Below are 14,764 nucleotides of genomic sequence, written 5' to 3' on the forward strand. Positions count from 1 at the left end.
TCACATGCATGCACCGCTAGAAATCATGTTGCTTCTTTTTAGGGTACAGCTAAATTAAACTAAAACTGCTTGTATGATTTCCTTGGCTGGTGCAGAGTACACAATGTTGAATTAACACAGCAAAACAAGACATCCTTCCAAAATCAGAAAATTCTCTGATAGTGCAATAGTACCCCTAAGAAGGATCTGGGGTTACAAGTGTGGAGACAATTCCAGAATCATCATTCTTTGTCTTTTAACATTTCCTTTATCAATGAACTTCCTATCATAGTCTTTCTAAAGACAATGACTGACATGAGAAACCATGAGTAAAAGGGAAAATAACAAAAACTGTAAATGAAGGAATGTAAAATATCAAAATAGTTATCAGATTTCCTGAAGATCCAAAACTAAAGGCTGAAAGTTATCAGGTAGATAAAGTTAAATCCCAATTAAAACTAACATGAGACCGTATCACAGTAATGGGTCTTGCATTACCATAGAAAAAAACCATCTGCAGATAAATAGAATTGGAATGTAACATTTTCTCAATGAGTTACAAGTATGAGAGAGCTCTTTCTTCATTTGCAATATAGAAATGGATATGTGCTACCCTTTCCTAGTTTTTTTTCAACAGCAATTTTGTGCCAAAGTTGGAACTTCCTAAAAACAAGTTATTTAAGATTGGCCTCAGATCGATGAATTAAAATACAAAAGAGTAGTCTATAGATTAAAAAAATGCTGTACTTTGGAAAAAGCAGGGTTATACTGCATGAGCTTAATATAAAGAATTCTATATATCACATGAAGTACAAAAGAAAGAAAGCATACAAGAGGCATTATGTTGTTTATATTACAACTTAAATTAACCTTTCCACTTATTATCAGAGATCCTTTTCTACAAGATAGAACACAAAGGAGGACCTAAGATTTTTCTCTGATATTTTCAATAAGGTTTCTTTGGGCAATATATCAGATCAACTAATACAGTATTGTTTCTACAAAGGCAGTCATTTAAATCACATTGCAGGAGTTGTGTTTGACTTGGTGACGATTTCACACCCTAATAATTTTGTTGAAATGAGTTGAGACTTCTGTTAAGGAAATCTCTTCATCCAACATAAATAATGTGCACACAAATGTGCCCTCTTTCTAAGTAATATAATGCCTGAGATCACAGTTGTATTACAATGTATTTATAAATACTTATCTTTAAAAAATTAAATTTCACACTAGCCTAAAAAGATTCCAAGCCAAAGTACTTAGCATAGTAACTGTATATTGTACTTGTCAAAAATAATTTTGCATTTTAAATGGTTGTGTAAGGATTCAATGTGCAAGCCCCTTAGAGTCAAGAGATTTCATTTGGCATGGAAAGGATACTAAAATGGATCTCTGACGGAAAAATTTTCAGAAGTACAAAATACTACCTTTTACTGCAAAACTACTACAGATTTGTAACGTTCAGAAATTGTTCAGTGAGAATTTTTTAAAACCAGCTATATGTTAATGCACTGAATTTATGATTCATTTTATAGCTTACCCCTCCTCACACTATGAGAAACTACACAATGGAATAAAATTATGTTCCTTTTGAAGTCAATAGTCAGTTGTGACCGACTACAGAATGTCAGAACTTGACTTCTTGTCTGTCTGAACTATATTGGTTAGCTTATCAGAGCTGAAAGAATGGTGCAAAACATTATACAAACTTTAAAACTGCACTTTCTGAATTACTCTGATGTTATGCGATGTTTAATTTCATGAATTTTCTGAAATTAAAATGAGTAACATGCAATTAAAAAAAAAAAAAGGTGCTTAGTTGTTTGACTTCTCCAATTCTTTAGGATTTCAATTTTAAGATGAAGTGGGGAACAGGAACTTACCTACTTGGTACTTTGGGTAATAAGGTGCCATTTGTCCACTACTGCATGATTGTCTCTTATGCCTTTTTCTTAAATTTGTATCAGTGGTCTCCCATTGTGGACTTTTTCTTTTGTTTACTCTAGTAAGACCTTCAGAACTACCAGCAAGATCATCGTCCTGGCTTACACCACTACTTAATTTTCTGCTGTGAAACTGGCCATCCAGCTTTTCAGTCACTTTAGAAGAATTCGATCCTTTAGATGTTTCCATTTCATTTTCTTGTTTCTTTAATGTATTTTGTTTAGTAGAATGGGACCTTAAAAGAGGATGTCTTTTTTCTTCCACATAGGCCTGAGTGCTTTTACTGTCAACAGCTTCAGGAGAATAAATGACATTATTTAACTTAAATGAATTGTGCTGCTCAATATGGTTGATTTTTCTCAGAAATATCCTACAGTCTTTAAAGGTTTTGGCTTTCCAAGTATTTTGAAACAGTTTATCTTGGCTTTGTTCTTTTCTAATATTTTGCCGGCAACGAATTGTTCCATTTGCCTCTGAATGTGACTTAAGTATATTTGCTAAACCAGGATGTGGGTTAAAGTCAGAAGATCCGATCATCTGTTGAACAAACGCATCTTTCTCTTCATTTTCAGTTGTCAAGAGGCTATTCTGAGACTCTACCAAAGTCTGAGTGGGCTGGATTTCTACTGTACTTTTCTCCTGGAGCTTGGGTGTTTCATCATTGGTTTCCCCACTTGTACTTTTAAACAACTGGCTTTGGCAAAATAACTGCAGGTTTTTCTTTTCTGATTTCCAGCCTCCAGAAGCCTGATTATAGAGCTTTTTTGTTTGTCCCCACCTATCATGCTGCAACTTCTTAAATTCATTTCTTTTTAATCTGGCTAAAGTGAAATTACTTTTCACGCTTAAGACTGGAGACCTCACCATGTTATGTAATATTTGCAATTTCCCTGCTGGTTTTGAAGGGGAGGATAGTGCAAACTTTTTAAAGTGCTTTCTGAAAGGGCAAGTACTAGGATCAGATTGTTTAGTTTCCATCTTTATCTCTTTAGTAGTAACTACTTCTAAGGGATTGCGAGCATTTGCCTTTCTCACAAGAGAGAGAGACTGTGTTTCTGTAGTTTGCATAAACCAGGTGCAGAGTTCATTCATATTACACTTTTTCTGGAAAAGCATTTTTATAGGTGATGTTTCAAGTTCTACAAGGCAGGAGTCTAAAGGGTCTGACATTTCAGTATTACAGTCTTGTTTAATGGGATCCCTTTTTTCACATACACATTTGTCAAAGTCACTTCCCCCCACTCTCAACCAGGTATTAGTCATCTGTTCAAATCTATTGTTTAGTTCTTCCAACAAGGTGTCACTTGAAGTGGAAGTAGGCCACCACCTGAGAGAGGGATTTGATGAAAAAATGGGATCTGATGATACTTCATTAATGGGCCCAAATTCATCATCCTTAAGATCCTTTTTAGCATTTCCTGAATTTCTTAGCTCTGAGGTATCTTTGGATGCTGTGCTCTGATTTGAATGCGTAAGTTTTTCCTTTCGCTCTTTAGCTTTTTTCAAATGGAGTTTGTAAGATTTATGTAGTAAGGCACTTCTACAAGTAAATGCACTAGAAGATGCTAATGAATGCAAAAAATGCAGTGAAGGTTTTCTGTCTCTAGCAGAGTGTCTAGATGGAACTTCACGTTTTCTTGACACTGTTGTAGTAACACTGAGTGATCCATCCTCTCTAGAATCTTTCTGCATGTTCTTTACTGGACCCATATTATTGCACAGTTGATTTTTTCTTTCCTGTGGTATGTTTTTCTCTAACACATTCTGCTGTTGTAAAGGAGGCAAACCATTGCTGATGCTCACTTTTCTTTCCTGAGGTGAAAGTCTACTGACAGTCACTGATATGCCAGAAATTTTTACTTTTGCTGGCCTGCCAGGTTTTCGAACGGTGGTTAATGGTTTCTTGATCTGCCGTATAACGTTTCTGCAAGGATGTGGTGATGCCAGATTACTCTTGATAGGCCTGACATAGTCATAACCAGAGACCTCCCTTTCAGTAGAAGGATTCTGGAAGGCTTTTACCATTTCAGTCAAAGCATTTCCAGTTTCTGCAGTGTGCCTTGCTTTGCTGGGATCATTGGCAAAATCGGAATCAATATGTTGTGTGGGCAGAATACTGATGAGATTTAGATTACCTTCAGAAACATGTCTCTTAGTTCTTCTTGACCTTCCAAAAACAACGGTCACAGTAATATTTTTGTTGCTGTTAACTTCTTCCATTGCTGCTGCATCAGACTTGATGCTTTTACCACCACAGCTAAGTTCAGGTCTAGGTTTTGTGCTTCCATTCATGTCTACTTTTGGTTTAGGAGGCCGTCCAATAGGTCTCTTAACCTGCTTAACTACTTGAGGACCTATTTTCTTTGGTCTACCGGGTTTTCTTTTGAACACTGATTCACTGCTACTGCTTGATTTCTCCACCATTTCATCTTTTTTTTTTGAGTCATTTATATTAATTTGACCAACTGGACAAGAGCTTGTAACTGCTTCTGCATAAATGCAGCTTGACCCCTCCTTAGCATCATTTTCACTGCAATCACAACCCTCGACACAGACTGCATGAGAAAGGTCACCTGTGGCCCGTTTATCTAACAAAGTGTTTGTGTGCCCTTGAAACAAGCAAAGATCTGTGCTTCCCTTAGAAGATGCAGCTGCAGATGTCAAAGTATATTTGACACCTTCATGACTATTAACTTCTGAGACAAACATAAGCTTAATAGGACTAGAATAGTTTAAGGGAGACGAGATCTCCCCAGCTTCAGATGTTACATGCAGGTCCCTATTACTGGAAGCTGAACTGCTTGAATTAAAGGTCAGAGATTTCAACAGCCCGTCATTAATTTCTTGATCTATAACAGTTTCTTGTGTGTTTGATGCAACACAAATTGCTTTGATTTTACCACTGCTTGGCACATGTGAATGTGGAAGGAAGCTTTGTCCTGTGCATCCTGTTTCACTCAGAGTGAAAGGTAAGCCCCTTCTAGTAGTGGGGTTCATAACCTGTTCATAAGCATTATCTTTTAACTTTTGGCTTATTTTGTAACTATCCAACAACGAATTGCTAGTCTTTCTGGCTAAGTTTATTGTATCTTCTAAACGCTCCACAACAACTTGCAGATTTGTGTCTCTCACAATTTTGCTTATGTCACTGCATCTTTCAGTATGAACATTTTTATTTATTCTCATTTTTTCCAAACTTCTCAAAGACGTTTTTGTACTGGATGACTTTCTAAACGTGATATTATTTGTTACATACACAGAGTACCACCCAGGAGGCACAATGGTACGTTTACTTCTACCCAAGATTTCATTACTCTCATCCTTCAGAGGAATCTGACCAGTCTCTTGAAAGGTTGCACAGTCTCCTGTATTTGGGAGTTTTGCCTGGCTAGCTGCAATAGCACTGTTTTCTGAAAGAACTAAAAAGCTGGAGCTGGTCTGAAAATTAGTAAGAGGTAGTTTGAAAGACTCTGTTTGGTGTACTGGAAAGCACATTGGTTGGGTTTGGCAATTCACACACGGATTACTTTCAAGATGTTGCAAAGTCTCATCTTCTATCACAGTAAAACCATGTCGTTTAGTTGGATGCATTTTATCAATTTTTTTTGTAGATTTCTTTGTATTTCTTTCAGAAACTGACTTTTTTCTTACAAGAGTTTCATCCAGGCTTGCAAGCTCCCTCTTGATTTGCAAAGACTGTCGACGAATGACTGGTGAATCAGGAGAATTATACGTTGCAAATAAAGTTTCCTGACGCTTGCGAAATCTTGTCTGGATAATTTTATTTTCCACTTGTTTATCATGTTGGCGAAGTAATTCCATAAAGCTGTAATCACTTGCCTTAGCATTATGCAAAAGGGAAGTTATGAAGTCTCCTAATTTGACATCATTTTCTGGTGCTCTGTCACTGCTAGAAAGTTTTACAATATTTGTTGCTAGATCTGTAGTGTCTATTGATTTCAACTTCTCATTAATGCGGTCCATTAGATCTTGAAAAATGGCAGAATGTTCACCTTTCTCAGAGTTCATATAACCATCATTGCTTTCTTGGTCTGCTGATACCAGTACTCCATCTGAAAAATCAATCTCTTTTCCTTTGCATGTTTTACCCTCAAATTCTCCCTTGCTTCCTTCAGCTGGCAAGAGGGATGGAGGCTGATTGATGGATATTTCAAGCTTGTTGTTGTCTAAAGTTGGAAAATCCATAACCATTCCTTCTGACAATTCAAATTCTTTACTGTGTACAGGTGAGAGTGGAGGTGGCGATGGGCTGCGGGATCTGTTTGAATTTTTAATGCTGCTTAAGAGGTCACAGTCCTTAGCTGAATATGTACATGCTGCTGCTTTCACAGAATGCCTGTTATAATTTTGCAACTGGTCAGTACAATACTTAGGAGAATTGCATGCTTTGTTCACCATTGTCTTAATACATCCAATGGCTACAGCTTGGCATGACAAAGAATGGAAATCTTTAATACAAACAGACAGAGGTGGTAAACAAGTGTTTGGCCTTTGATTTTGTAAACAGCACCTTTTTGTCAGCATTTGTCCATTGCAACTGCAAAATGGAACGTGAACATCCTCTTCAGTAAGGGAACTGGGAGTTTCAGAGTGGACCAAATGTGTTTGCTTGCAACTGCAAACTATAGGAATATTCTCATCCTGTATTAGGAATTTTAACATAGCCAAAGTCTGTTGCCAGTGATATGAACAAAAAGACTCCAAAACTTTGTTTAATGTTGATTTTCCTTTTTCCAAATTAGCTGTTTCCTCTGAATTTGCATCAGCTGTTGAGCTTGAACTGAAAATGAAAACAAATCAAAACAAAATATAAATTACAGTAAAACACCACATCTAATGTTTGTTACAATGGTTAAACTCAAGCCTAAAAACCTGATGTTTACAAAACAGTTCTGTTCTATTTGCAGTATTCAATCATGCTTGCAAGTGTCACTAGCAATGATGTGGCATCTTATTAGTGATAGCACTAAACTACCATTAAGAAAAATAATCATGAAGAAATTAGAGGCAAAAATAATAATTTGAAATATAGCTTCTTGAACCTAACTGTAGTTACAACAATGTTAACTTTCTGGTATTTCAAACTATCTTAACTATTAATGGAAAAAAACCTCACCAAGAACCCAGCAAGCTTGGTGTTACTCCCATTTCACTAACTGGGGCACAGAGAAGGTAAATGACTGAGGTTCAAGGTTGTGGCAGAAGAAAGAATGGATCCATCTCTCCTGAATTCCACTCTTAGATATTTAAATGCTCAAGTGTATTGAGTGCTCTTCAGGATACACTTAAAGGTATTTCTAAAGACATTTTTATTTCTATATTTATTTTTAAAGAACACTTAACAAGCTAACAGAAAATGGAAAAAATAGCCTAGTGCTCTTTGCAGGTAAAATTTTCCCTTTCAGTTTTTAAAAAAATTGCAGTGGTGCACCACAAGGTCTTTATTGCAACATATTAAACACACATGTGTGTGCATTCACAGTTTCCTTAAATAAAAAGAGAGATAATCACCACTGGAATAAGTAATTTCTGAGATAAAGTTAATATCCTTTAAACATCCTTTAAACAGGGTAGGCCTATATCTAAAGATTGCTGAGCAGTTCTCAAATATATTAACTAAAAAATAACCTTATAAAATACTATTTTAACTATTTAATCAATATCTTATAAATTATTAAAACTAATGTCACTACTTACCTAATCAATCATTTATACTGAAAAGCTGAAAATTTTCCATGGTAGAAATTAATACAGGTATTTCTTCAATTAAATACAAATCCTTATGCTGGATAGCAACTATCAACAGATAGTTAACAACTAGTTCAAATGTTTTATTGAAACCAATTGTATGAGCAGAAAATGTTGGAAGAATTCTGTTTTAGAAAAGTATGTATAGTTTAAACATATCACCAAACTCTGAACATGACACTAACTTTTTTCCCTACTATTATCCCCTGTGATTTTATTTTGCATTTCAGCCTATACTTCAAAAAATTTTTATTTTGTTTTACAACTGTACGGATCAAGGAACAAACATATCTAAAATTTAATGTGATGCATTTAAATATAGTGACCTATTAATTCATAAAGTCATACCCCAAATTATAAGCATCAATAATAACTTTTAGCTTCAAGTTTCTTACTGGAAGTTATTGCATGCAAGTATTTTTATTGTCCTAGACAGATTTTAAAGTTTAGAGCTTAAAACCAGACAACTGTGCATAATTCTTCATGTTTTTTTCCTTCTCCTGTAATATTCAGTATGAAATGGTATACATTCAAAATCAGGTGTCTAGATGATACTAACTCATAAAGGTGTAATATAATTGTGATGGTATTAGTTGAAGTTGCAATTATATTTAATCTGAAATGATTATGTCTTAAAAACAAACAAAAAAAACCCCCAACTTCTTTGCACCTGCAATCTAGAGTGAAACCCACATTTTTCAAGGGAATGTCAGTGTCAGGACTGGACTCTTTTTGAAATGCTACTACACTGAGAAAAGCCTGACTGTTACTCCAACAAATTCAGGAGTCACAAGGTATCAAAATCATTACACTTGTAAAAAGAAAGCTTATTCTAATAATAAAATTAAGGATAAAAACTAATTGCCCCCTCCACCACGATTTTAATTAATGTTTTGAAAGGCCAGATTTAAAAAATAAAAATAATAAAAAAAATCAACATGCCACTAGGCTTTCATTTCCCATATTCTGTTTGTAAACCAGAGAAAATTTGCTTTTTTGTAATTTGCTAAAAAGATAGCTATAGCAGTCTTTTTAAATTTCTAAACAGGTGCCTCTCTATCTGTCTAGACTTGCAAGGTGTGTCTATAGTTTCACTGGAGAGCTTTAAATGTAGAGGACCTGTATTCATAATTGCTATTTAAAGTCTGTTCATTGGCGGAAGAAACTTCTGGAGCCTTATAACCTTCTCAAAGTGAGTGACCAAATCATCCACAGGCCTCAAAACTGTTTTGAATTTGCTGTGTGGAGATAAATCTGTTGTATAAAACAATATTCTGATTACCACAGACATACTGGACATACTTCTAAAACAATTTCTTTCCTGATTATCCACCCTTGTGTGACATCTATAACCTGCTTCCCCTTAACGTGAGTTAGTTTCTAAAGCTGACAGACAATAGACAACTTTCATCTATTCTATTGCAACAGTACCACAGTCCAAACGATCTTCCAAGTTTGTAAAAACACACTGAGCCCTTACTCAGTCACCATTTGGGAGTAGAGCTTACTACACAAACAAAGCATTAAAACAGCACATTCTCCTTGAAGTGTCTCCCTGCAGAGATGTAATATATTTAAACACACTAATTTTTAGTAGCTTTTCAATACAACTATGGAATTATACTTCAATTTCATGTAATACCTTCCTATATCTCTTTAAATTTGTGTTGTCACACTGTAGTTTAGACTACCCTCAGTATAAAAGACTTAAGCAATAATTTCATAGAAGGAAGACATAACTTTGACAAACTGCACACTTCCCCCAAACCACACACAGAAAGATGGCTGGAGAGAGCGGGCAGGTAACTGGGGGTTGAGAGGTGAGAAGATCAATATGCACTGCTACCCTGGTTCCTTTTGTTTTGCTCAAGACAAAGGTTAAGCATGGAATGACGTTTCCCTTCTGGCAGATAGGGGCAGTTAATAACATGGAGCGGGGATTGACTAGAGTCCAAAAATGGCACAAAGGCACCAATGTGGTAAGGTTAATTACTAGACTTTCGGTGTATTAATTTGCATATAAAGAGGTAAAACTTTGCCTCTTCCACAAAAACTATCAGGGAAGAGCTCTATCAGAGGACTCCCAAAAGAGGTCCTCCTTCCCCTGTCATCTCAGCCAGAGAGAAGACAGATCACTCCAGCAAGATCTTTACAGACTGGGAACAGGAACAAAACTGGAACAGAACATAGTTTCAAGTACTCATACAAACAGCATGGAACTACTATAGAAATATAAATCGGTCTTACAGAAATGTTTGTTTTCTGACTTTATTAATCAAATAAGTACCTCAAAAAAGTTCTCTCTTATTTATAATTTTTAGCTGCTAACTGAAGGGAGTGTTAGAAAATTAATTTTCTGATTTTCTTCTCATTAGTAATTAATCAATTCTAAGAAAAGAAACCATCCTTCCTTAAAGCAACTATTTCTGATAAAATTCTCATAGCAAATTAGTCATGATAAGCTTAATTTCTATACTCTTGGTCTTATGCCACTGCTAATCAACTTGTGCCTCAGGAATAAGTCAAATAAGTCAGTGTACAGGTTTTTGTTTCTTTCTTTTTTTTTACTGAATGAGCAAATCAATCACACATCAGTGTTGTAAATTTATGTGCAAAAGCATTGAAGTGCTTTACTACAAATTACAACGTAGAAACACGTTAACTAAACAATTAAATTCATACAATCAGATTTAGGAATATAACAACACAAAGAAGAAACAGAATTACAGTACATTTACAACACAAGACAAATACATGAATTCATTAGAAAATATTGTAATAAATAATTCATGAATTATAGTGCAATTGATTTATGCATAAATATAACTAATTGCCTAAAAATCAGTTGTTAACAAAAATCTGTCAAAAATCAAGGCAGCCACAGAGTTTTACTAAATTACTGCGACAATGGAAATACTGCAATTAAAAAACAAATACAAGTATTTGTACTGTAAACAACTAAAAAAATCAGTCTCACTAAAGTTAATATACAATTTAATATAAAATTGTCATTAGCTACCAGAAATGGTTTAAACAACTTTACTGAGCAGTAGTTCTAAAAACAGAGGCACTGTTTTTTAATATAAAATACTTGAGAAACATTCAAATAAGTAGAAAGCATGTAGGGCTTGCTTTCGCCTTCATTTAAAATTCTGCTGAAACAGGAATTTTCAGAAATTGTCAATTACTAAGTAGTGACTGGTAACTGAATTTATAAAATAGTTCAAAATGTATAATTTAAATGACATTAATGAAATACATAGGGGTTGGGGGAGGAGAATTTACACATTTCCCTGCCTTTCCTTAGTTGTGTAATTAAACGTTAGCCTAATAATTAGAAACAAATAATTCTGTTCTTTAAACACTTACAGGTTGAGTATCATCTATAAACTATCAAAAAATATTTTAATTACTATTTCTGACCAAAAAATAAATACAATTACTAAAATGTTGAAAATTAATTATAATATTACATACAAAACTACTGAGTACTGTTAAGTCAATAGTAAAATGATCCCTGATTTTATGAATCCTGTTAAATTTTTGGTCAGGTCATCTTTTAAATGATATAAAAAGAGTACTGTCACTTGCCTTCAATATAAAGTTCTGACTCAAATTTCTAACAACATCTGAGGAGTAGAAAACATCAGTATGGTACAAATATTAGGCAATGTATTGAAGCCCCAGATTTTTGCAAGTAAAACTGTATAAAGACAGATGTTGAAACTTCTAAGGTTTTTTTCAGCTGCATTTTTCGGTGGGGATATATTCACAAATTAATCCTTCTGGCCCTCACAAAATATGGCTTAGATTTTTTTTAAAATGAAAGATGACCCTGACATCTGCTGTTCTGCGAACTCCTTATCAGGTACAGTTCTGCTTAAAATCATAGAATCACAGATTAAGCTGAGTTGGAAGGGACCCACCAGGATCACTGAGTCCAACTCCTGACCCTGCACAGGACACCCCAAGAATCATCATGTGCCTGAGAGATTCATTCTGTAATATGCAAGTAAACCTTAATGACTGAAGAAGATTCAGTACAGATCTGAGAGACCAAAGAACTGAGATACTGGTTGTGCAGTTTCAAAGGATTATTCTGTTTTAAAGTGGCAGTTGTCATTTTTTAGTAGTGTTAATAGATATGGGCTAGATTTTGCCACCAGTATTGCAGTATGCTCTCCACTGAATTTAATGGCAAGTTTATCTATAAATGAAATTACATGATGTGGCCCATATGTATCTAACGTCCATTTAATTTCAATAATTAACCCATACACATGTAAATTTAAGTGGAGAAAAAAATGTGTGCATGTCCATCATGTGTATAAAAGTTGGAGAATCTAATGCCAAATTAGATACATACAGAAAAAAATACATGTTGAGAGGAAAAGGGCATTGATGTTCAGTAGTGAATGTATGAAGCAAGCCCCCATTCATATGTAGACATATACTTTTGATATTACATAAAAAAATTAAGTGTGCTAAAAAGTCCAATGTGAATACTTTGAAATTCATGTAAAAACTGCAATATGAAGGTAATTGGTCTCCCTTAAATTCTATTAAAAGTTATGTATTTAAAATGAACTGCCTAACTTCTAGCTACCAAATTTATAAAGAATTTCTATTATTGAAAGTTCAAAACAGCTTCACTGTTTCATATTTGTATTTCTATCAAGACCCTGAACTGCAAATTTGGTTATTAGCAAGATGATAATGTAACTTGGTATTCATTTTGATAAACTGAAAATGTTTTGAAATGTCACAGCAGCAAATACATTACAGTTACAGTGAGGTTTTTCAATAGGAGTGTGACACAATCCTTAAATAAATTTTAAGTAGTCATAACATCAACTAACCAGCACGTTTAAACAAAAAAAACAAACAAACCCAAACCATTCTCAAGCTCATTCTGTGCACATTATGAACATGCTCTAAGTTGCATTCCAACTTTCTTTTTAAACCTTACAAGTTACCTTAATTGTCAAACTAAAAAGAAAAATTATGTTAAATTATTTTATGCTCTTAGTATTCCATCTTATTTAATATTTAATAATTCTATAACTACAGTAATTTCTCAGATTTCGTAAGTGTACACTTTGTAAACACCAATTTCTCTCTAAACCAACAACAAAATTTTCTTAAAATGATAAAAAATGCAGTTTATGCCTGCTAAACACACATTTTTGTAATGAAATGTTTTCCTTACTTGTATTGGATATTTAAATAACGAACTTTTTTTCTTTCACAGAATGTACTATATCCTACTAATACTTCACAAATCCACTTCCTTGTGAGGAACTATCTTTTTTTTTTAAATCCCTTGCTGTGTATAATCTGAGTTACTTACAATTTATTGCAAGTATTCTGTGAACTATAAAAGTCTGCTAACCCTTGGTTGTGTATTTCCATAATAAGATGGATAATTGAATGGGTAAAGTGGTTCTTTACCAATTAAAAATTATGCTTCACATAACAAATACTTGTTTCCCCAAAACATCTTTATGCTAGTGACTACTAAATAAAACCTGAATCTTTTCACCTATTTATACAAGGATTATATTAAATACACACTATCAGAATTAAGTGAGCAACTCTATAATTCTGTCCACAGTGAAAACCCTGAATAAAACTATTTTTCAAAAGGCATGTATGTGGTTTTTGAACTGTATAATTTCATGTCTTCTGTCAGAGTGAGCATATGTATTTCTCACATAGTGTGTGTATACAGACATACATACACACACACAAAACAATTTGCTAACAATTATTCTACACAGGCTTGCTACTATTTTTGCAGCTGCCAGTCCCTGAATCTGTCATATTAAATAAGCCAGTATCTGGTAATCGGAGTTTCTTCTTCGGTGGAGTCTTCAATGTTCCAGATCTTTCTTTTACTTTATATTCTAAAGTGCTGTGAGGTACCCCATAAATTCCTTGTGCTTTGGAAACACTCATTTTCCCACTCATTACCATTGCAATTGCTTCTTCCATTATTTCATGGTCATACTGCCGATAGCGGCCACGTTTTTTCCTTGGTTGCTTATTATCTTTACGATCCAAACTATCTTCTGTATTTTCTGAGGTTCCATCTACTGTCCCATTCTTAGCATTAAGACACAAAGGAGAGAGGTCCCCATGCAGAAAGTAGGAGTCAACACTTGAGTGAGTTACAGGTCCAGAACATTCAATTTTGTTCTGTTTAGGGAGGATATTTTTCAATTTTTGAAGAGCTGATCCTTCTAAGACTGAGGAGGTTTTAGAAACGTGGTACATAACATCCAGAAGACCAGCAGTATCAGACTGTGGTTTGGACACAGAACTTATTCTTAGCTGAGGAATTTTTAATTGTACAGTAGGACTTGAAGTTTCATATTGTAGATTTTCACTTTTTTCTTTAAACTGAGTGACCATTCTCTGCAGAGTTAACTGGTGGAGGTAACTGGAAGCTGTTGGGAATTTTAATTCTGAGGTTTCAAGTAGACTGAGTTTACTTTCTGTGCGCTCTGCTTGAGCTCTTGCCCACAAGGCTACTTTTTGTAGGACTGCACAAGTTTCTTTACTGTCTTTAAATGAATAACTATCATTGAAATCTCGAGTTTTATTTTTAAAAGGTGCAGGCTTTCCTGCTGGTAAGGCTTCTAAGTGGAGAAGTAAAGTTTTTTGAGGTATGCCATAAAGTATGCCTGCTTTATTTATGTCCAGTGCTCCAGACTGAATGTCTTTCAAAGCTTTTGAGAGCAAACCATCTGCAAACTCAGCACTTCTTTCCACATAGTCCTCTCTGTTTCTGTGTAGTCTCCTGGATGGATGGAATGAAACGATGGTAAACTGATGTATGAGAGACTCTCACACAGCTATGGAAGGGAAGGGTCCACTCCTTTATTATACTCCTTGCTTCGGTAACATCACTGCTTCTGATACTTTTTAGCCTTTGAGATGTGGTAGTTAAATGATTATCCTAGCAAAATGTTACAGTTCTGGTAGGACAGTGTGTCAAAAAAATCATACCGTGGCTTCTACAGCAGCCCTTCCAAGAACTTTATATCCTAGCTCAGTATTTGGTAAT

At 34.7% G+C, this 14,764-nt stretch overlaps 1 protein-coding gene across 4 annotated transcripts in view; it reads right to left on the reverse strand.

Annotated features, from left to right (window-relative positions):
* LCORL (ligand dependent nuclear receptor corepressor like) overlaps positions 1-14,764 on the reverse strand; it is an 80,522-nt gene that overhangs the window by 15,358 nt on the left and 50,400 nt on the right. Inside the window, exon 7 of one of the 4 annotated variants that reach the window (XM_014889005.2) lies at positions 1,866-6,727. In XM_014889005.2, coding sequence (XP_014744491.2) covers positions 1,866-6,727 — 4,862 coding nt within the window. Of the gene's footprint in view, positions 1-1,865; positions 6,728-13,325; positions 14,498-14,764 lie in introns of those variants that run through there. The other 3 variants (XM_088163201.1, XM_014889006.2, XM_088163202.1) reach the window with 3 other exon arrangements.

This window comes from Sturnus vulgaris, chromosome 4 (assembly GCF_052056855.1).
Source record: "Sturnus vulgaris isolate bStuVul1 chromosome 4, bStuVul1.hap1, whole genome shotgun sequence".
NCBI lineage: Eukaryota > Metazoa > Chordata > Aves > Passeriformes > Sturnidae > Sturnus > Sturnus vulgaris.